The sequence below is a fragment of the Carassius carassius genome, chromosome 32 (assembly GCF_963082965.1).
Source record: "Carassius carassius chromosome 32, fCarCar2.1, whole genome shotgun sequence".
NCBI lineage: Eukaryota > Metazoa > Chordata > Actinopteri > Cypriniformes > Cyprinidae > Carassius > Carassius carassius.
In genome coordinates this window covers 17,612,852-17,637,505 of record NC_081786.1, presented here as the reverse complement: position 1 = coordinate 17,637,505, position 24,654 = coordinate 17,612,852, and the positions used below count along the sequence as shown (strand labels likewise).

The following is a 24,654-nucleotide window of genomic DNA, read 5'->3' as shown; positions in this document are numbered from 1 at the left end:
ACTCCATCATGTCAGACTGTCAGCACGAGCTGCTGCAACCGATGCTGCTGTCACAGGTGGCCACCATAGACTGTGGCCACGTAGCGCTCAGAACACCTCTCTTCCGTATATTCCCACCGGAAATCCCGGATATTTGTGTTATTTTCAAATAATTTAAACAGCATTCGCTTTTTTAGTTACGTCTGTTACTGCGCAGGTAAAACCCGATATGTTCTCTGACGAGTCTTGCATTTGGTTTAATGCTAAAATGGCACTTTGACACAGTACCTGTGTGCAGAATGCGCAAGACGACCTGAATAAACAAGTCGAATTGCAGGTAGTAAACTGAACCACGTTTCCCTTCAAAGCAATTTTGAAAGAATTATGAGATACTTGAGGAACTGTTACGGTCTTCTGGTCACGCATTGATATTAATTGCTGGGATTCCACTTATTTTTTTCAGATTTTCATATGAAATATGCGAAAATATAAAATTTTCACGTTTTTCACACAAAGCATAAGAACTCTCTCGCTTTTTAACATTTTCATCTTTAATGTTAATTTTCAACTGATATTTATTTGTGCTAAAAAACAACAAAAAAATGTAAATGCATTTTTACTAAACATCAGATTAAAGTAAATCTCAGCTAATTACAACGACAATACTGATACAACCATTGTAGGCTATGTTAAACAAGTCCAAGAAACCTCTTGAAAAACTGGAAAGTCCAGAATCTTGACAGAAACCAGGGCTTCCAGTCCGTCATGTTATTTAAGAGAAGACACAAGATGGATCTGTAAATTTTATGGCAGTTTCAAGCTTTTGTCCTGTGATTTTGCAGCAACAGCAATCCTCTTTTGTGTAAATTCAGGATTTAGTCCTCTCCTTTGCTTTTAAAACCCTCTCAAGTCGATTAACGCGGATACGCGTTTTGAGTCATTTTCTCCTGATAACCCCGAAAAGAACTTAAATTACACTTTCAGTTTTAATCGTACAGATAAAATACATAATACATCAATCGAATCTGTAAAGGGTCTACTTTTTTTTGGATACAGACATAATAACAACAAAACTTTGTGCACTTACAAAATAAAGACAACAAACAAGGTGCGCTGTCTGCAGCCTTTGTCAGCGCTGATCTTCTTTTACAAACACGTCATTTAAATGAACTGTAACTCCGTGAATACTCAACGAAAATACATGAGAGAGATATCTATAGAAAGCTTGACATGTGTATTTTTAAACTAAACAAGTGCCGAAAACAGATATTCTGTGATAAAGTAATCCATATGAAAACAACGCGATGTCTGTTTTTCATGTCTCCCTTCATTATATCTAATGTGACCACGCCCCCGCGCCGAACGCGCTATTCAGATTCAAACTGAAGCGCGCAGCTTGAATACGCCCATAACAGAAGAAAAAGCAGCAAGACTGTTCAAGTTTTTTTTATTTTACTGTTTGCTTCGCGATGAGAGGAATAACACATAATTCACCCCAAAAAGATGTGATGTGGTTGAGGATTTGAGAAATGGATTTCCTCAGAAAAAAAAATGAAGCACTTTATTCAGCAGAGATCATAAACATGAGTAAGTCTCTTTTTATTTAAAAAGGCAGTGTAGAGAAAAGAAATCTCTGATAGCCGAGGCACTCCTTAATTAAAATGTCTTTAATGAGAAAATGACATGTCCTAAATGGACAACTTTAAAATGCCCACGCGTAGCGGCATGAGGCCTTCTTCAGGGCATAGTGAAGCAGATAAAAAAACTAATCTTATAATGATAAAGACACACAGGTAGAAGCAAACACACAGGTGCTGACAATCAATGTTGAAGGTCTGCAGGTAATTGCTAGGACACGCCTCTCACACGGTTCTCAGCACTAAAGCTATTAGTCACAATAATAAACAGAAACACAGGCAACAGATAACATGCATATACATTCATGCATACCTCTCACATGGTTCTCAACACAGAAGCTATTGGTCACAATACTAAACAAAGAAGCAGCAGCATGCATATATATTCATGCAATATATTACTAGGGCACGCCTCCCACCTGATTCTCAACACAAGCAACAGGTAGCATGCATATATTCATGTATACACATTCATGCATACAAATGCATACACATATACATATACAATACATATGAAAAGTGAGTAATCACAGGAAAGAACAATGTTCCAAAATCACAGAAAAGGTCTATAATCTATCTCCTCATTTAATCCTGGATAGTCCATTGCTTTAAAACTCCATATCCAAAAGGTTTCACGCTGCAATAACTGTTTTAAAATATCCCCTCCACGTATTGATTTTTTAATAATTTCAATTCCCTGAATTCTCAAAGATGAAGGGTCACTATGGTGTATTTCTTTATAATGTTTGGCCATAGGGTAATCTTCGTTATTGACTCGAATTGCGTATTTGTGTTCATAGAACCGCTCTTTTAGTTTTCTTTTAGTTCTGCCCACATAGAAACACCCACATGGGCATTGTAGGCGGTAGACCACATATTCAGAGTTGCAGTTAATAAAACCATTAGTCTTAAATTCTCTCTGCGTTCTCAGATCACAAAAAGTCTTACTTTGAATGACACCCTCACAATGACTGCAAGATCCACACCTATAGGTTCCCCACAACCCTTTTTCTAGCCATGTTTTTTGTCTAGGACCTGGAAGGTAACTTCTTACAAGTTTGTCCCTTATGGATGGTGCCTTCTTGAACACAGTCATCGGCGGCTCTGGAAAAACGTCTTTCAGAATAGAATCACTTTGAATTAACCCCCAATTGGACTTAATTATTTGTTTCATTTCAGAGGCACTACTACTATATTGGGTAACAAAGACAGGTCTAGAGTTGTTTTTAGCCATGTCTTTCCTCCGCTTTTTTTTCTTTAGTAGATCAGAGCGTGTTGTGGATCGTGCTTTTATTTTTGCTTTTTCTATTGTCATTGGTGAGTAGCCCCTAGCCCTGAACCTTAATGTCATATCTTGAGCCTGCATTTCGAAATCAGAGTCATTATTGCAGATGCGTCTAAGACGCTGAAATTGTCCAAAAGGAATGTTATCTTTCAGGCTCCTTAGATGGAAGCTATCAGCCCTCAATAAAGTGTTTCTATCTGTGCTTTTCCTATATATTGTTGTGTGCAAAAGATTATTGTCATCTATGGAGATAGTCAAGTCCAAAAAATTAATAGATGTTTTTGAATGTTCAATTGATAATTTTATGTTAGGGTTAGTTGTATTGACATACTCATGAAACTGCAAAAGTTCTTCCTCATTCCCAGACCAAACAAAGAGGATATCATCAATAAAGCGTCCCCAAAATACTATCTTGTCACAGAATTTGTTACTAGATCGATTATATATGTATTGCTCTTCCCAGTGACCTAAAAATAAATTAGCGTAATTAGGAGCAAAACATGCACCCATCGTTGTGCCCTTGAGCTGTCTAAAGAAATCATCTTGGAAGAGGAATACATTGTTGTGTAAAATCCATTCTGTGAGAGAAAGTAAAAAATGGTTGGGTGGTGATGTCTCCGACCTATGTAACAAAAAATGTTGTAAGGCTGATAGGCCTTCCTGGTGGTCAATATTGGTATATAGGGAGGCTACATCTAGAGTCACCAAATAACAATTTTTGACATTTGTGATATTCATAAGTTTACATAGCACATCAGTAGTGTCTTCAATAAAAGAGGGGAGATGCCGCACTGGAGGTTTTATAAAAAAGTCCACAAATTGGGAGCAGGGCTCAGTCAAGCTCAGGGCTTTTTATTTATTTATATACTTGTACTAGTTTTCACATAACGTGTAAACGTTTTACTAGTTAGACTTTTTCCAAACTATAATTCCTGACTAAATGTATAATCAAGTGAAACATTATGAAGTTTCAATAACAATATACAACACTATACCCTTCAAAAGCTTGATGTAAATAATATAAATGTAACAAATAGATAACTGTAACAAATGTAAAAACAATGCTTTTCTTTCAATTTATTCCCCCTAAAAACCCAGAAAAATATTCTCAGCTCTTTTCAACATTAATAATAATGATGATGATAATAACAACAAATGTTTTTTTTTTTTTTTTTTTTTGTAGAAAATAAGATTGTTAAAAGGATTTCTGAAGGATTGTGTGACTGGAGTAAGCATGCCAAACAATTTGTTTGAAAGTCAGCTTTGATTGTTTCTAAACTGTTTAACTGCTCCCCCAAGTGGATATTAAATTATGTTGTGGGATAATTAAATATATTCTTAATAAACTACAAACATAAAATTATATAGATTTATTTTGTCTTCACATTCTTTCTTGTAACTCCTTCCTCTCAGTGGCACAGATGACTGAATGGCTCATTATGCAGCTCATTATGCGGCCCTTTGTCTTCTCAGGTGTAAATCACAATGATATTCATGGTAGTTGACGCCTACTCGCATATGACTTTTACCAATAAAAAGTGTCTTAGAAAATTTAAATCAATATATTGTTTTCTGTGAGTGAGTAAACAAGATGATTTTCACATCATTTAGAAAGAAAAATTCTAGGCTAAAAGCTCCAGTTCTCAAAAATCCCGGGAACCATTGTTCTTTATGTGTTTTTTGCCTTATTCAAGCGTTTTAACATTTTTAGTTTTTCACTAACCACGCATAATATTTTTTTTCTCAAAAACACAATCATGTACATACATGCATTTCACATATTATTACAGCCCAGTTTGTGCTGATTACAGTGAGATTAGTCTTTACCCATTTAGATATTTATAAGAAACTGAAAAAAGCACAAATGTCAGGGCATGACAAAACTTCTCCAGGCCCCAAAAATACCCTTAGACTCCAGAGGGGGCGCCCTCTTCTGCCATCAGAAACCTTTGCAGCTACAATGAAGTGATTGTAATGAAACACAAAGAACGTCCAGAATAGAACACAGGGTTACTCTCAGTTAGGAGCTTTTCATTGACAAACATTAAAACCTTAATAAGGTATCAGTCTTATGTAAACGTCAGAACACTTTTATTTAATACATTGAGTTGTTCTGAAAAAAAAAACATATATAATTAATTATAATTTGTTACAAGATTCAACAAACTGTATGAATATGCACAGTAGTAATTTAATCATGAGACATTAATATGACAACCACTGTAGTCTAACCTGATTCATAAATAATGCAATATTTAGATTTGAATAAACTATGATTTTATACAATTTCCATAAGTAAACTAAAAGTCACATATATGATAGTAGTATTAAATAATACTATTTAAAGAGGCACTGTATTTATAGTGACTTATATATCATATTGAGTTCACATGACCTGAGAAATACTACTCACTTCATCTCAGTATTATTATTCCTATTATTAGGCAACTTCAGTTACAAAATAAATTAATAATTTCAACAATGAGATAATAAAATTACTTTGTGCACAAATCATTGTGACCCTGAACCACAAAACCAGTCCACCACGATATATTTGTAGCAATAGCCAAAAATACATTGTATGGGAGAAAATTATTGATTTAATTTTTATGCCAAAATGATTAGGATATTAAGAACATATTTCATGAATATATTTTGTAAATTTCCTACCATAAATATATGAAAACTTAATTTTTGATTAGTAACATGCATTGCTAAGGACTTCATTTGGATAACTTTAAAGGCAATTCTTTTCAATATTTCAATTTTTTGCACCTTCAGATTCCAGATTTTCAAATAGTTGTATCTCGGCCAAATATTGTCATAACCTAACAAACCATACATCAATGGAAAGCTTATTTATTCAGCCTTCGGATGATGTATACATTTCAATTTAGAAAAATTACCCTTTGGACTGATTTTGTGGTACTGGGTCACATTTGTAATGGACGTTTCACTAAGAGCACACAGAGGTCAAAAAAGCACAAGTGCTTTTGTTTTCACAGTATAATCTGTTCACGACAAAATTCTCAGAATTTCTTTTTCTTTGGTAATTAATGTTCTTCTCTCAGTGCCTTTGCTGCTGTGCATTTTAATCTTTGAGGACTTTTAAAAATCAATATGAATTTCCATTTGCAACCCATTTTACTTTCATGAACATATTCCAGAATGAAACAGAATGTTAAAAAAAAATGTGGAGCAGGACTTGATTTTACCCATCAGGAATTAAGTAGCTTGTGGGTCAAATATGTAATTTTTGGGGGGCTTTAGCTAACATTATCCAACAACCTGTGCTGACCAGCAGAATTTTGCTTAAAGATTACAACAACATAAATTTTTTTTCTTTGGAATACATGCACAGATAAATCATACATGAGATGATGAATGTGCGTAAAGAAAGTAAACAGTCCATTTTGATTTGCTGTGTCTTACACCTGGACTGCCCATGGAATAAAGGTGCCAGGATCCGCAGGAGGACACTAAAATAAATGCAAACATATAATGGTCAACAAACTTCAGTAGGCCCTGTCAAAAGCAGCTGATATGATATCGAACAATAAAACCACATCAAACAGCTCCATGAACGCCATAATTGATTCTGAAGTTGTATGTATGCTACCGTTCAAAACATTGGATTCAGTTTTTGACAGAAGTCTCATTCTCACCAAAGCTGCATTTATTTGATCAGAAACTATAAAAACAGTAATCTTGTGAAATATTCTTACAACTTAAAATGACTATTTTCTATTTCAATATACCTTAAATGTAATTTATTCCAGTGACGGCAAAGCATCATTACTCCAGTCTTCAGTTTCACGTGATCTTCAGAAATCATTCTAATATGATAAGGTACCTTTCTTCTCATTATTAACAGTTGTGCTGCTTAATATTTTTGTGGAAATATTTTTTCAGGATTCTTTGATGAACAGCAAGTTCAAAAAAATAGCATTTATTTGATTCATTCCTTTATACCATTAGAAATATCTTTATTGTCACTTTCTGGTCAGTTTTATGCATCCTTGTCAAAAAATAAAAATAAAAATCGAGTCCAAACGTTCAAATGGCAACATCTGACTTGATTTAAATGTTTATATCTGCACCTGAAATGACCATGGTTCAGATCTGATGCCAGTGTGGAATTATGCATTATATGAAGCCAACAGTCAAAGTTACTACATACCAGTTTAGTAAACTTGTCTTCACAAGCATTTCGTATCCGTTCAGGCGTGGCAGGGCTGTCCAGTCTGAAAGGTCCAGTCAGATTGGACTCAGCCCTGGCAGCTGTGATGGCATCTTTAATTGCATAAAAAACCGAGGCTGCCAGAAAGAGAGGAGGCTCACCCACAGCCTGAGTAAAAAAACAGCCATAAGAGTTAACAGACTCAAACTATGATCTTACAGGGGAGTTAGTTGTTGTGGTTCATCTAACCTTTGAGGAGAAGATGGCCTTCTCATTAGGAGCATCTCTGAGCAGCGAGACCTTTAATTCAATGGGAATATCCCCAAAAGCGGGAATCTTATACATCCCAGGTCCACGAGTATACAGGTAACCATCAGGAGAGTAGCGTAGTTCCTCCAGCGTGAACAGACCTAAACCTTGCATGAACCCACCCTCCACCTGCACACAGCCACAAATCTGGTTAGATTTAAGATGAATTGACAATGGTGTAATCCATTTTATTTCATTTTTGGAGGAAATACCTGTCCAATGTCCAACGCTGGATTTAAACTCAAGCCCACATCCATGACTATGGATGTATGAAGATTCTGACAGGAGAGATAGAGTTAACTTTGAAGTATGGATCTCAAATATATAATGTATAACGCAGACCGGCTGTCCTGTTGTCAGTAAAACTGGTATTTGAATATAACAAATAGATGTTTCACACTGGCATTACCTTATGACTGCCAGTTAGACAGTCTATCTCCACCTCTGAGACGGCCACGCCATAACTGAAGTAGTTAAATGGCCTTCCCGAATTTGTTTCAAAATCATAGCCAAGATCTGGAGTCCTATAAAATATAACAAAAATGAATAATAATTCCTAAATTCCTAAAAAGGACATTTTTATTAAAATGTGTTAAAATTTGATTCAATATAGCTGAAGTAACCATTCTGAAATGAACATACTTGTAAAATCCATTGGCAGACAAATTAACTCTGTCGAAATATGCTGCTTTCACCTGCAAATGTGAATACAATGTAATATATAAAATACAGTAAACATATTAAACATCTGATGAATAATTAAATACAAAAACTAATGCTGACCCAATCCTCCCAGCAGCCTTTGGGGTTTCTGTCTTTGTAAGGTTGAAGTCTCTGTAGTAATGTCTGGCAAGCATTCTGTGGAAAAAATTAGGGTGTTGTTGTGTGTTATTGACAAATATTGATTTGAAATATTGTGGATTAGTTCAGTTGCTGACATAAAGTAGTGTTCAGAACTTTGGGGTCGATAAAAGTGTTTTTGAAAGAAGTCTCTTTTGCTCGCCAAGGCTGCATTCATGTGGTCAAAAAGTACAGTAATAATGTTAAATATTATTACTATTTCAAATAACTGATTTTTTATTTTAATATATTTTAAGATATTATTTATTCCTTTGAAGGCAAAGCTGAATTTTCAGCAGTTTTCAGCAGCATGATTCTTCAGAAATCATTCCGATATGCCGATTTGTTGATATTAAATAGTTATTAAATTATAATAGATGTTGACAACAGTTACTTTAATATTTTTGTGGAAACGCATTTTTTTTTCAGGATTTTTTGATGACTACAAAGTTAAAAAGATTTAGCATTAATTTAAAATAGATTTTTTTCTAGCATAGTAAAAGTCTTTACTTTCACTTTTGATCAATTACTATAAATGTTAAACTTCTTGACCCCAAACCTTTAAGCGGTAGTGTACATAAATATGAATATCTGTTGCATGAGGCTTACATAGATTGCCATGCCGTTAAGATCGGAGGAGGCGGAGGCGGCTGTAGGGCTGGTGTTGGGAACTGTGTTAGTGCTGGTCTCTGTGATGTGAATCTTTGAGCAGGGGATTCCAAGAGTTTTACTGGCCACCTGCACAACACAAAAATTCAAATGAACAGCTGTGACAAACAATTTAATATAGTATTTTTGTTGTGTCTTGTTTGCATTACCTGGACCATTTTAGTGTGCAGGCCTTGTCCCATCTCTGTTCCACCATGAGTTAGTAAAACCGAACCATCTGAGTACACAAGTACCAATGCTCCTGCCTGAATCAAAAATATCCATCACACACATAATCTCTTTCTTATAATTATTTGGAGCCTGAGAGGAAAAGGGCTGACCTGGTTGAGGAAGACTGCAGTGAAGCTGATTCCAAACTTGGTGGGAATGATGGATAATCCTCTTTTGGTCCAACGATGCTGCCTGGAATGAAAGTACAGCAATACAGCATACAGCAGTTCTTACCCAAGTACCTAAACTGAGAACATTTTTATAACAATATACAAATAAAATCTAACAATAAAGTGCTGGCTCTCTGGCTCTGACTTATAGAATTTATGCTGCCAATTATATATTTATATGTACATTATATATAATATATATATATTATTATAGTATTTCTTAATATACTATTTCATTTTTAGATTAAGTTTTAGTAAGTTTGTTATGTGCTTTTGTAATTTTTTAATATATATATATTTCTGTTTTTATTTCAGTTTTAGTTTGTCATTTTGATACTTTAACCTCAACTTATGTTTTTCAGTTAATTGCCAATGCAACATTCTTATTTTGTCTTTTAAGACTTCTTTTTTATCATCCTTTTTTATACATATTTGCTTTTTCCAATAAATTTTTTTTTTTTTGATTTAACTAACAATAACAATACTGACGCTGCTCTTGTGACATTGAAAAGTGTACAGTGTATGATATTGGTATTAAATATTACAATAAAACAATACAATTAACTGAATTTGTTTATAAAAGAGAAACTGAAGGAGAGAAAGAGATTTATGTTAGTGATTATTTATTATTATTAACTATTTATATACATTTTGTTATTATTTTTCTATCTTATTATGTCAGTAAAAGGTATAAAAGTTAATATAATTTCCACTACATTTATATCAATAAACTCAATATAACAAAGAAAACATGTTTTCTTACTATACGCCTCTTTAAACTGCAGAAGCTTTTGGTTGCGTTGATGAGCTCAGTATTTATGATTATTTCTAACCTGTTGTATTGTTCCACTGCATCCTTGCGCTTGTGGAAGTCTGAGAGCTGCATGCACTCCTCCCAACAGCGATCAATGGTGAAATGGTCCAGACGTTGACTGAAGGGTGTGAAATCCCCCTCCTTGTACATGTTCATCCTCCTCACCTGGAAATAGTAGAGAGTGTTCTGTTACATGTGACATTAATGTTTGTGTACTATGGACTGTGAGAGAGAGTATGAACCTCTTCTGCAGGCAGACCACAGCTCAAAGCCACATCACTCATCCAGCTCTCTGTGATCATCATGCCCTGCGGCCCACCAAAGCCTCTGAATGCTGAGTTAGACGGCAAGTTAGTTTTACACATGTAACCAGTGGTACGGATGTTAGGAATGTTGTAGGAGTTATCCATGTGGAACAGTGCCCTCTCCAGGATCTGTGCATTGATAGACAGGACACACATTTAGGCTTAAAATATAAGCAAGCAAGAGAATATTGTAATGTGTCTTATTGACCACCAGGGAGCGACATATTTTCAAAACTTTGAGATGCCTACTCACTGACAATGACAGGTCCAGTGAATTGCCTGCATTGCTGTAGAGCGTCACTTCAAGTGCCATCACTCTTCCATTGTTCATGAACCCAACCTAGACAGAGCAAGAGTGTATGAGAATAGTCTAGCAAGGACGAGGACAATAGTGTACAGACATTATACTTAATCGCCCAATCGTGGTGTGCAAGAACCTAAAGGACAATATCTGTCTAATTTGCTAAATTTTTCACCTTGTAATGTCCAAAGAATGGATGCCGACCACCTGTGACCAGCATGTCCTCATCGCGATCTAGCATGCAGCGAACTGGCCGCTTGACCCTAAAAGAGAAAGGCCAAACTAAACATTTACCCTTCACACTGCTACTTACAACATCACTTTATGTAAATAGGAACATCAATACAGTTCCATTAGGTTGTGTTATAAATATTCATACGTATGTGCGGCAACAGCAACCACAGTGGACAGAATGGTGCTCCGACTCTCTTTCCCTCCAAATCCTCCTCCCATCCTCTTTACACGGCACACCACGCGGTTGGCAGACACTCCCAGAGCTTTAGCCACTAGGGCCTGAGGTAAACACATCACATGATTTGCATTAGGACAGTACAATCAACTATATATCACATCATTTTTTTACATTTCAGATACTGTTAACATTACAATTTTCTGATACAATTCAAATTTCAAAATTTTGTCAAGCTACCATCACCATCACCATTATCTTGTGCAGTTTCAACTCTGTTTTGATTGAGAATGTGGATATAAATCAAGATCTTTGACCAGTCCCCTACAGAGAGTGATTTCTTTTGTTTACTTGAGTCTTGGAGGCCGACTGTGTGGACACAAACAGCTCCATTTCTCCATCCTCTCCACGAGGGACAGCAAGTGTGCAGTTAGTCTCCAGATAAAACTGTTCCTGCCCCCCAATGTGCATCTCACCTGCAGAATCACATATTTAGTGTCAGCTCATGAAATGAAAGAGGAACAGGTCTGAGCAAGAATCGATTGATATACTGTAAATGTAAATGTGAGGAAGAAAACCACAGATCCACCACAGAAGTACAGACTGTGTGTTTCACAAAAAACATGGTTTTAAATAACGTGAAGCTTTTTTAGATAACTTTCATTCTTCACAAAGAGGCATAATGCAGTGTGTCCTTATCATTTTAAATAAAAACAAGGTTGTACCGTGCAGGATGTGATCAGAGTCTTTGAAACCTCTAGCAACATCTCCTCTCTCTATACTTCTCACCGGCTGAAAGAAGGACTTGTTGGCAATAGCATCCTGTTTGAAAGAGTAAATTTGTTAGCGAACCAGTCAAGCTTATCTCTGTGTTGTGTATTTTAAACAAGATGTTTCCCTGAAAACCTTGAAAAATCCTGTTATGTAATGATGACAGCAGGAAAACCACTAAGCAGGGGTGAAAGATCAGAGCACAGCACTAAATGTTTTGCAATAATATTGTAGATCTGTGGTTTTGAAACCAAAAATTGGTTGTAGGTCATATTTTCAGTCCTGTGAGGATTAAATTTCACTGTCTGATCTTTTTAAAACCTTTTGTGTATAATTTTCAATACACAAATTTATGTGAACTGTAAATTCCTTTGGTTTTGGTGTCTGGATCCTGACATCCAGGCACTTTCGTCTGTCTCGTGCCTTGTTTTCTGTTTTCTGAGTGTTTGATTTGTGTAGGTGTTCGTTTGCCATGTGCTCTTCTGTCATGTCATGTCTTTCCCCGTGTGCCATGTGCCCTTCTGTTTCCTGTCTAGGTCTTTTATTTTTCAGCTCTGTGGGCTAAAGTCTGGTCAGATGCACCCCTTGTTGTGTTGCTTTTCACATTTTTTGTAAATAAAGACCTTTTTGAGAACTTGCTGACTGTGTTGCATTTGGGTTCTGTCCACCACACATTAACCATTGTTGCATAGCTAGATGATTTTATTTGCTTTGGTGAGAGTACATGTGAATGTGGAGTAAATACAGACCTGAATGGTGACAATAACAGGCTCCAGCTCCTCATAGCTGATCTTCACAGCTTTGGCTGCTCTCTGAGCATGGGCCTGTGTGTCTGCCACAAAGGCCCCCACTATATGTCCAACACATGTGACCTAGCATGAAAGATCAGTGTGAGGACTTTACATGAGTATACAAATGCGACACATTATATGCATGTGAGACACATCACACATTCCAATCATAATGATAGAAATCAGAATTTTTTTTTTGAATGATTTTCCTCATCACAACTGCTTTAATTTAATAAAGTAAAAAAAGAAGAAGTAATATTGTGAAAATATTATTACAATTATAAATACCTCTGTTTATATTTTAATATATATATATATATATATATATATATATATATATATATATATATATATATATATATATATATATATATATATATATATATATATATATATATATATATATATATATAATTTATTCCTGTGATGAAAAGCTAAATTGTATAACTCCAAAATCAGTGTCACATAAAATCATTCTAATATGCTGATTGGGTGCTCAAGAAACATTTACTACATTTACATACTATTAATATTAAAAACAGCTGTACTGCTTAACATATTTGTAGTGACTGAGATACATAATTATTTCATAATTCTTTGATAAATAAAGAGTTTAAAATAATTTAATGTTACTAAAATAAGTATTTTACTTACTTAATAGATTTTTTTATTCAACAATAAAGTCTGTACTTTCACTTTCGATTCATTTATTGATTTTATTGAATTCGTTTCTTAAAGCAAAAAATAAATAAAAATAAAAATCTTACCGATCCCAAACTTTTGAACAGCAGTTTATAACAGTCAATGCCACATATGAAAGATTTAAATAAATTTAAACAGAAGTGATTTAAACTCATTTCCAACTCAGAAGAAAAAAAGGTAATTGTAAAATATATTCCAATTTACATGTATTTCTTCGTAACTGTGACCTAATTTCTCATAAATTAGACTTAGTAGCTCACAATGTGTCATATTTGTAACAAAGTAACTTAATTTCTCTTACTTTCTTGCAATTAACTTTTTCACTCAGAGATGGAAACAGGCTTTCATAAGAAACAGCAATAAACGGCTTTGCTGCAAATGTGTGACATTTTATAAAGTAGATTAAGATTATATTTTGACTGTGCCATGTCCAAGACACTCAACCATGAAAGCGCATGTTAAAGTGTAACTGCATCAATAAATGATTATGCCGTAGAAAAACGCCTTGTCATAGAATAGCCTACTCTGCAATCAAGTGAGATGCATGTGAGATACATTTTGCATGGGAATCAGTAAACTTCTGTCACAAATGCATGACGTCATATACTATGGCTTCCAAATGATACTCTCTGTTTTGTGAAAGAAATGTAAAAGCCCTTGCGTTATGGTTGCCTTATGCCTAATCCAATCTGCATCATAACTAACAATGGACTTCTATATAAAAGCAAAAACAGTTTAATAGCTGTGTGTTTAAAAAGGTCTCTCATTAGAAATACTGCACAGGAAATTCACCTTATCATCTGCAAAAACAGTCTCGTCATAAACAATAGGTCCTGTCATGTTACTTCCTGTTATGTCTTTAGCAGAGATAAATGCAACCACTCCAGGAACTGCCATTGCATCGGAGGTATCAATGGATCTACAAAGAGAAACACGTTCATGCTTAGTTAACACATAATCATGGGTAATTATTGTAATTATATAGCACTATAGTTCAGAACTGAACCTTTTTATGACATGTGAGTCATAAAAACAATGAACGTGGGTTCACTTTAACAACATCAATGTGCACATGACAAGTAATATAATTGGCTTTAACTCAACAATAAATCATTCCAAAACATGACGTGTGCTATTTTAAACTAACTTTATGAGTGCATGAGCTTTAGTACTGGTGACCAAAACCAAATGGAGCTCATTTTCATAACAGGGGATGTCGTCACAGTAGATCGCTTCTCCTGTGGCCTGCTTAAGCGCAGCGAGATGCATGATTGGTTGCCCCACCACATCATCACTATTATGACCAGGGGGAACTGCCTGCAAACAAAGAAATAAAGTTATTTTATGCACATATAAAAAAAAAACCATAAAAAAAAAAAACTTTATATAGCATACATGAATCACCCTGTCGCAGATCTATACAGGTGGAGCTGGGGAAGATGGAGGGTTTCTGAAGCACTAGTGATGTCCGGTTCATGAACTAATTGTTCTATTTAAACGGATCTTCTTAGTGAACCGCTCGAACCAGTTCACCAAATCGAACTGAATCGTTTGAAACGGTTTGCCTCTCTAGTACGCACTAATTCACAAATTATTTGGATTATAAACATGTCTGAAACTCCCTCTGATTTGAAATATACCAATATCCTGAGTTATTCAGTTACTCAAACAGTACACAGACTCAGAACTGCTGTGTAAAAAGAACTGATGATGGGCACGAGCAAAGCAGCAGCTAGCCCACTGCTTGAGCGGTTCTCATTCTTGAGTCAAGAATTGGTTGGAACGGCTTTCGGACACGTCCGATTTGAGAACCAATGAGCTGATGATACTATGCATGCGTCTAATTTTTCAAGAGGACAAAAAGCATGTTATGTTCAGTATTTTGCTGAACATCAGAAAGTGTGATACAAAACATATTGAAAAGAAGGATTAGAACTTACTGTCACTGTATGAGGATGTGTTTGGCTCGACTGCATTACAGTTTTTGGAACAACTGATGGAGCAAATTAATGCATAACTCATTTTATTTTTAAAAGATGAATGTATTAATTAGAAATTATAGATGATGACACGTTCATCAATGAGTTTGTTTTAAATAGAACTGATGATGAGCGCGAGCAGAGCAGCTGATATACTGAACGCGTGTGCAGTGTGCTGGTTAGAGTGGTTCTCGTTCTCGAGATCACCGGTACACCCGGCCGAGAACTGTTCCTTTCGGACACGTCCGGTTTGAGAACCAATGAGCGGATGATACTGCACATGTGTGATTCAGTGAGAAGCTGCTGAACAGTCAAGACAGCCGGTGACATTTTCTGTTGGACAACTGATTCTGTGCTAATGCTAATTTTAAGAAACTTGACAGATCATGGTGATGTTTTAACTGACTGAAGCAATGACTACTGACTTTATATATTTGAATATGTTTCATTTATTTTCATCCTGGGCTGGGACGATAGTCATTAAATCATCGCAAAAGACGCCATTAACCGTTTTTAGAATCGGTTCATTGAAACGAACTGTCCGAAAGAACTGGTTCGCGGAAAGGAACTGAACTTCCCATCACTATGATGCACGCTTCAGCTGCAACAGCAAGCACTAGCCAAGTATTTGAATGTTGAGCAGCAAGCTCACTGGCTGCTGATACAAAAAAGGACCAATCAGCTGTGCCATGTTAAATTGATGTCATTATGTCTGACTGAGTTACACCTATCGGACAGCGTCATGTAGAATTTCATGACAGAACATGATTTATCAGCCAACACATAAAGCACAGATGAAGCTGTTAAATACTGATACATTTTTACCTGGTAGAGCTGTACACTGGATGGTGAGTCCAACTGGAAGAGCTCAGTAGCAGTAGCATATTTGGGTCGGATGTCTTCCACAGTCACACCCTGTAGAGTTGACACATTTTTCAATTAACCCTTAAAATAGTCATGTGACCAAGAACATAAAGTCTTGGACTGTTAGAAAGCAATAAAGAGTAGAATCAATGTCCAAAAATAACTTTTGAGCACATCTGCAAATTGCAAAAAATAATAATTACCAGTGCACATTTTTTCTAGCCAAGTAGAATTTTTCAAACTTTTGATTGTGTAAGTGTGCAAAACACAATATTGAATACCTCCTTCAGCAGGTCCAGAGACAACTTATGTTGGACACTGAGGAAGAACTTGTAGAAGAGGCTGATAGTCAGTGTGCGTCTGTATGTCACCATCCCACCAGGAGCTGAAGGAGACAGGCTCATCTCCTCAGCCAATGACGTGCAGGCTTCCTCTAGAAGCTCCTCATTCCATTGCCTTCAGTCAAATAAAGATTGGGTGAAACTGATGCTTTGATTCTTGAATGAGGCTGAATGTCAGAAAAGAATATCAGAAATTCTACCTGTTGAGTAACCTGTTGCATGTGGCCGTGGCAAGGACAGTGACAGGGGCCATTCCTCCATAGCTTATCCGGATACTCTGCACTATATTGGACTGCTCCTTGAAGAATACATTCATCCCACATGTGACAATGGCAATGTCATCCTCTTTGCGAGGAGACTGTTTGAAAGCTGAGAAGTACTGGCCCTAAAACACAAATGCACAGAGTGACTCCAAATTTAACCTACTTCATGTGAAATATGAATGATACACAACCACCGTTAAAAAGTGCTGGTTAGTAAGATTTTTTTATGTTTTTGAAAGAAGTCTTCTATGCTTATTGAGGCTACCTTTTTTAAAATCAAAAATACAGTATAACAGTAATATTGTGAAATAGTATTCCAATTTAAAATATCTGTTTTCTATTGTAGATCTTTTTCTATTGTGATTGTATTGTAGATCACAATCCTTAGTGTCACATGATCCTTAAGAAATAATTTTAATATGCTGATTTGCTGCTCAAGAAACATTTCTTATTTTCTTTTTTTCAGGATTCTCTAACGGAAAGCTCTTCACTGTAACATTCGATCAATTTAATGTATCTTTGATGAATAGAAGTATTAATTTTAAAGAAAATCTTACTGACCTAAAACCTTTAAACCATAGTGTAGTTCACCCAAAAAAGCAAATTCTGTCATCATTACTCTCCATCATGTTGTCCTAAACCCATTTGAATTTCTTGTAATGCATCAAGTTTGAACATGTAGAAGAAGATTTAAATAAAATTTAAATTCCATTTTTTTCTTTGCACAAAGCCAGGTATCATATGGATCCAGGCGACCTGAAATATAACATGCATGTCTTTTGGGCCACTTTTTTTTGCTAATATTACATTCTGAATGTCCATTCCCTTTCATTATATGGCAAAGAGTAACCAGTAGATTATTCAACATCTCTTTTGTATTCGAAAGAGAGAAAGAAAGTCTAATGAATTGGTAAGTATATTATGAAAAAATTATCAAAATGTAATTTTAATCACAGAATGTTTTGAATGCAGACCTTTCTTGTGTATGGAATCTCAATGGACAACAGAATCTCTTCTGGCTTCAGAATGGTCTTTCTATAACCAGGGAAGAACTTGCCATCCATTTCAAGAACACGTTTCTCCCCTTTAAACATCAGACAGAGATTTTTTTTTATATAGTTCATAAAACATATATTGAAAATGTAATTCATTAATCAACTGTTCTCTGCTGGTATAAAACAAAGTACATGGACACAGTGCCAATAAAACATACCCAAGGTCAATACCCTACAGTATATGTTTCTAGACTGATAAATTGTACTGTGAAAGGTTTACCATAGCTTTCAGTATCCTTAACCCCTGTACTACGTACCACAATCTTCCAATCAGCTGTAAAACACTGGGAAACTATACAACTATTTAAAAGTGTCTCTAATTTAGACTTCTAGCTATTACATAATATTCAGACTCATTCAGCAGAACTATATGTAAATTAACTGCACATTAATGGAATAGGATATCATTAGAGATTGCATCTGTTTTCTCTACATTTCCTCTGCCTCTGTATTCTGTATCAGAAATGCTACAACCTTTGATCCTTGAACAGGACAAATAAATGTTGCACCTTTTGACATCACCGTTAGCTTGCAGCTGGCTGCCATAAACACTGGGTTGAGGTCTGAAATGGGACTCGCTGTCATAATATTGCCACCAACAGCCTGAAAGCATAAATATGACAGTCACAGAAAGGAACTGAAAATGTTACTTTTAATCATTCATAATCACTTCTATGTTTTATTTTTCAAGCTATGCACTTCATTAAATCAAACATACATTAACTTTTTTTTTTAAGTCCATTAACTTAATTATTATATCACTTTTTGTCTTCAGGGACATGACATACCGCAACATTACGGATCTGCTGTCCTGCAAACCAACGCAGCTGCTCAAGAACAGCCTTAAAGACCTCCGTCTGATGAGCGGGCAGCTTCTTCACCGCTGCACGCAACACGTCCCCCAGCAGAGTCAACGTCACTGATGCACCAACCTGAATGCCTGTGAACCAAAAAACAAGCTAAGATTTACTGTCTACTATTACTTAACCGAAGGAGTGAAATGCCACTAAAGGACTAGATTGAAGACTGAACATATACAGTTCTAACAATTTATTGACAAAATAATATTTGCTTTAAACCATCAAACAACATACACTGACAGCATCCCTTTAGGTGTATGACTCTCTTACCATCCTGTGTGTTTTGGATGATGTTCATTTCTGGGATGAAAGCTGGGGCCAGAATCACAGGGTAAAGAAGGTTTTTGAACTTCATCTCAACACCTAGAGGAGAGACTCAAGGCAATTAAAATCAGCTGTGCATTCCGCATTATGGTCTTTGAGTACTGCACAAAGAAAAACAAAGTTTTTCACTCATGATATGTAAACAACATACTTACTTTTTAGACACAATGGCTGCGTTTCAGTTATTTTTTTTTAATGCCGTTCACTCCTAACTTCCCTCCGTTTCGTTTACTCAGATGTTGATTTCGTTGCATGAGTGCCCACTACTGCCGGAACCCTTGCACTGGGTTGAATCGGAACGTCCTAATCCCTTGATCACTTAGAATCTGCTATGGAGTTGTTTATTGTTTACATTTTCCCGCACAAATTTCTAAAACTGTATGCTTGGGCTGTTATAAATGTAATGTTTATATATTATAGATTGGTTTGGGGAGGGGGAAATCAAGGCTAAAATTGGGCAAAAAATCCTGTAGTGTGAGCCAGTGTTTAGGGAATTTCACGAATGTGTGTCTAAAAGTGGAGTGGAACACAGCCATGATTGCAAGTTACTTTGTCTATTTTTGCCTCATCAGCAAAACTGATTCTACTGTTTCATGTCACTGAGCAACACAGTTACTTTCTGATTGAATTAATGGTTGAGTGAATGATTCAATTACTTGTTTGTTTTTTTCTTCCCTGAATGAATAAGCATTTTATGTCATACTTTTAATAGTTTTAATACTACTTTTTAAAGGCAGGTGATTTGGTTAAAAAAATATATATTTTTTGCTATGCTGGTTGAAAGCCTCTTAATAAATAGCAATCACTTAGTTAAGTGATCTAAATGTATTTATTTCATCTGTTGAAGGTGTACGACCTTAAAGCGTTCACCCAATAGTATTCCTCAGTTTAAAGGCTTGTCAATGTATGTATTTAGACATTCAGACATGACGCATCATCAGCACCTTACGTTACGCTATTGCAGACTAAGCGAGAATGGATAACGTTATTATGCAATATTTTCTCACCAGTGAATATGACATGAGGTAATCTGACAGCATTGCATTCCACCCTCCATCAAAGTGTCTCTCATTGTATCGCTGGTTAGCCTCTGGTCATATTCATGTGCTTTGGAGGAGGTGTTGCTTTGGAGAGTGATTTGCAGGGAAGGTGCGATCTTATGCTTTCAAAGCTAGCTTGCTATTGCTAGCCTTTCTGAAATTGCCTACCCTACCTTTAATGGTTGCAAACTAGACAAATGAAGTAACTACTCTTACTAGAGTATGCCATTTCAGATGCAGTCCTTGTCTAGACTGCCCAAAAACAAACTATTGGAGTGATTCTATTAATGTATGCAAGACTCACCAACTTCTGTGTTCCCAACCACTAGTTTAGCGTTTGGATAAGTCGCTTTCAGTTCCAAGAGTTCTTCAAGGGAGCAGGGTTGAATCCAAAGCACTCGTTCCCCAACAAACCTCAATTCTCTCTGGGGCTGTTTACTTAAACTCTGTAGAGCACAAATATAACTTACAGTGTTGATGCATCTATTTAATGCAGTAATCTCCTTTTTACTATTTTTACTACGATGGTCAATCAATGCAGTTAAGACTATTTTATTCGCACCATAAGCTCAGGCGGGAATATAATCTCTTGTGTCGGGTCCAGTGGCATAAAGTCTGATTGGTCATACAGTTTCTGAGCTGGAAGTGTTGAATTGTCCTAAACATAGAGAAAGAAATGTCGGAATTATTTGTAAAGTCCTTAGATAACATTCAGTACTGAGATTGTAAAACAGTGATCTTGAAGCATCTACTTTTTGTTTCATGGCTGTAGGTTTGATCTCACATGCTCATGAGTGCCAGTTCACACATGTGACTGGTTTCCTATGACACAGCAATGACTGCCATGTCATTGATTTCCAATCCAAGTATGCTACATGTTTATCATGAATGGCATGGCTTTAGGACAAAAATTTGTTTGTACTCAGAGAAAATAGAGCATGGTGTCTGGATATCTGTTCTACTCACATTGACATGCTCTTGTGTGTGTCCATTAGTCATGCAGCAGCCATTACTTTGTCCTTTTGCACCACAGCATCCCCCATCCTGAAATTAATAGACAAAAATATATTCCCTATGATAATTTTGTTGAATATTTTACATCAGTGTGTCGTTATGCCAGCTCAGACTACGTTGACAAGTTCATCTTGTATTTGTGTTCTCCCTGCCTGCTTGGCATCCAAACAGGTTCAGTGCCTGTGACCTGAATGCAACCAGGGCAAGTATCAACATTCCTCAACTTGCCTGTCTTTGATTTTTGTGTCTTTCTTAGCTGATGCTGAACTGTTTCACGCCTCCTCTATTTACTTGTGCCTGCTGTTTTGCCAAATTCATACACTTTTCATTCTGCATCTGGGTCCTATCTCAGAAAGATTGTGCTAGTTACCTCTATCTTCTATCTTTTAATATTAATTAAACAGTTTATAGTTTTTATTATTATTATTCTTTTATATTATTAAATATATTTATTATTTATAATTATTACTCAGTTGTTATTTTACCTTTGTAAATGTTCTGTAGCCTTCTAGAATAGGTCTGTACCCAGTACAGCGACATAAATTACCTGTGTGCAAACAAATTAAAAACAAAAAGATTTATTCAGAAAATACATATATATTTGCTTAAGGTATCAAATTTAACAAGATGCAGAAACTATGCTCTTACTATACCTTGAAAAGCCTCCTGAATATCATGCATGCTGGGATGAGGGTTGTTTCTCAAAAGAGCATACATAGACATCACAATTCCTGGAGTGCAGAACCCACACTGTGACCCATGAGCCTTTGCAATTCGCTCCTGGATAAAAAGATTATTGTTGTTAGAGCTACTGTACCACAATTGAACAGGACACCAGCATATCAAGTGATATATCAGCTAATGTTAAAACTGTAATGAATGGAGGACAAAACAGATTATGCCTTTAATGTTATAGTGTGATATGCTTTTTTCATTATTATCTGCAATTCTGAAAGAATAAAATAAATCTGTGACCTGTACAGGATGGAGTTTGCTCGCCACGCTGCCGATGCCCTCCACGGTTGTTATTGCACAGTGATGCAAAGAGCATAGCGGAGCTAGACAGGCATTGACCGCATAGTGACTTAAAGCTTTGCATCAAGGACATAACTATACAACTCTGGCGTATGATTCAGAATCCTTTACTAATAAGATATAAATTATTAACAGCTACCATGAACCTGTGACATGCTTTAAGGATGGCGATGCACTTTATTGCAAGATGTGAGTGCATAAAAAGATACATAATCCGGTTTTGATGTGGATGATATTTGGACACCATTACAGTGCAGGCTCCACAACCTCCTTCAGCACAGCCCAGTTTGGTTCCCGTCAGACCCACTGTAAACAGTGACACTAAGGAAAACAGTTTGAAAACAATCACACTGAAAAAGTAAGTGTTCCCAAATCAGTGTAGAAAATAATGACAAACTACACAATAATGACAATGTATGATTTCATGGTTAATACCTAGCTGACATTCTCTGTAATCAAAAATGACTTGCTTGGATCAGTAAATCTCACGTTTGACATCACATAGCAGTTGTGTAAATAATTAATGTCTTAAAACACTGAGGATAAAAACAAAGATTAACCAACTGTAAATACATACTATAAGTGCACACTTTATATTTCTATTTCTATTTATTTCTATCCAGTATTTTTTCCAATCCCTTCTTAAAATTTATATTTGTTGGTTCATGGTTCATTTAGTTTTTTTGTATAACAGGTCAAATGTTGGACTTATAAAACTAGTTACATGTACATGACATTTTTTTTTTTTTTTGGTTTACAGAAAGGCAAAAAGCAAATATATTCCCTATGATAATTCTGTTGAATATTTTACATCAGTGTGTCGTTATGCCAGCTCAGACTACGTTGACAAGTTCATCTTGTATTTGTGTTCTCCCTGCCTGCTTGGCATCCAAACAGGTTCAGTGCCTGTGACCTGAACGCAACCAGGGCAAGTATCAACATTCCTCAACTTGCCTGTCTTTGATTTTTGTGTCTTTCTTAGCTGATGTTGAACTGTTTCATGCCTCCTCTATTTACTTGTGCTTGCTGTTTTGCCAAATTCGTACACTTTTCATTCTGCATCTGGGTCCTATCTCAGAAAGATTGTGCCAGTTACCTCTATCTTCTATCTTTTATTATCTTTTAATATTAATTAAACAGTTTATAGTTTTTTTATTATTATTCTTTTATATTATTAAATATATTTATTATTTATAATTATTACTCAGTTGTTATTTTACCTTTGTAAATGTTCTGTAGCCTTCTAGAATAGGTCTGTACCCAGTACACAAATGTTACATGTACATGACTTTTTTTTTTTTTTTGGTTTACAGAAAGGCAAAAAGCATGAAATATTTAATTGAATTATTAAAATAATTATATACAGTATACTACTTATATATAATATTAAGAAATTAACTGCCTGACTGAGCAAACCTCATGAATAGTAAGTGACCCAAACCCCAGCAGACAGCAAACAATTCCTTTCAGAAGACAGGAATATCAGTGTCTTATAAATGTTGTGGTTATGGTCTAATATTCAAAAGATCAAAAGGATACAGTTTCTCCTTAGATATGTTAAGAGTGTTTTCTCAGGCTCTGCATTTTTCTCAGTGATCTGCACAGAATTAATAATGGAAAACACATTATGACTAAACCGGCAACAGTAGTGAAACACACTAAACAGTGTAATTATTCAATCATCTGATTACCTTTTTTCCATTAACGAAGAAGACAAGGTCATCCCCTGGAGACTGAAGTTTGTTTTTCATCTCTTCCACTGTGATCGACATTTTTTTATATTTGTATTTTTTATTCCCACTGTTCCTAAAATCAAATTAGGGAGATAAGCGCTGCAGCGAGTGAGTTAGTGTGTTGGACCTCTGAGCTCAGCGTCAAGTGACCAGATTCTTATCAGCTCACGCTTGCTGCTGTTTGGAGAATAACTTGCAGGAGGGGACTGTTTTATAAGCATTGCGAAAATAAACATTAAATGTATGGCAAGCTGGGGTAACATTTAATCTATAAGCCGTACTAGTATCTTTTTTCATGTTACTAGTACTATTTATTAGACACTAGTATCTTTTCCATTAAGTACTAATACTTATTCATTAGGTACTAGTGCTTATTCTTTAGCTACCAGTGCTTATTCTTTAGGTACTAGTGTCTTTTGTAAAGTAACTAGTACTTATTCATTAGATACTAGTACTTAAACATTATACTAGTACTTATTTCAGTAGTGACTAGTTTTTAATTATACTCTTCTTGTTAATAAAAAATGGAACTAGTACTTATTTTTTAGTTACTAGTAACTTTTTAGACCAGAGATATCCTGAACTTAATAGATAATAGTACTTTTTAAATTTGCATTTCTGCCCAGTATGGTAATTGTATGTTGAATATTAACGAGCCAGCAACATATATGAGAGAGATTAAATAGGAAACTGAAAAAAGGAGATGGATGTACTTTTTTGAGAAAACCAAATAGAAAAGAAACAATTATTTGTACAAGCACATAAAAAACATAT

General features: G+C 35.5%; 1 protein-coding gene and 1 pseudogene across 1 annotated transcript; both read right to left on the bottom strand.

Annotated features, from left to right (window-relative positions):
• The window catches only part of LOC132112892 (Golgi resident protein GCP60-like), a 5,345-nt pseudogene extending 5,142 nt beyond the window's left edge, over nt 1-203 (bottom strand).
• Nucleotides 204-4,994: 4,791 nt separating this feature from the next.
• LOC132112887 (xanthine dehydrogenase/oxidase-like) lies at nt 4,995-24,056 on the bottom strand. Its single transcript, XM_059520599.1, has 36 exons — nt 23,839-24,056; nt 23,687-23,744; nt 22,357-22,453; nt 22,088-22,196; nt 21,766-21,892; nt 21,598-21,659; nt 21,065-21,142; nt 20,661-20,756; nt 20,403-20,544; nt 19,005-19,097; nt 18,663-18,814; nt 18,384-18,477; nt 17,794-17,903; nt 16,757-16,941; nt 16,497-16,671; nt 16,177-16,266; nt 14,520-14,689; nt 14,165-14,291; nt 12,629-12,751; nt 11,834-11,930; nt 11,460-11,584; nt 11,079-11,212; nt 10,875-10,962; nt 10,652-10,738; nt 10,336-10,527; nt 10,113-10,258; nt 9,220-9,301; nt 9,049-9,144; nt 8,840-8,968; nt 8,174-8,248; nt 8,033-8,085; nt 7,800-7,914; nt 7,603-7,668; nt 7,331-7,519; nt 7,082-7,249; nt 4,995-6,380 (listed from the first exon to the last, which is right to left on the bottom strand). The coding sequence occupies exons 1-36, from the start codon at nt 23,917-23,919 to the stop codon at nt 6,330-6,332; spliced, it is 4,062 nt and encodes a 1,353-aa protein (XP_059376582.1). The 5' UTR covers nt 23,920-24,056; the 3' UTR covers nt 4,995-6,329.
• Between the last annotated feature and the right edge of the window lie 598 nt (nt 24,057-24,654).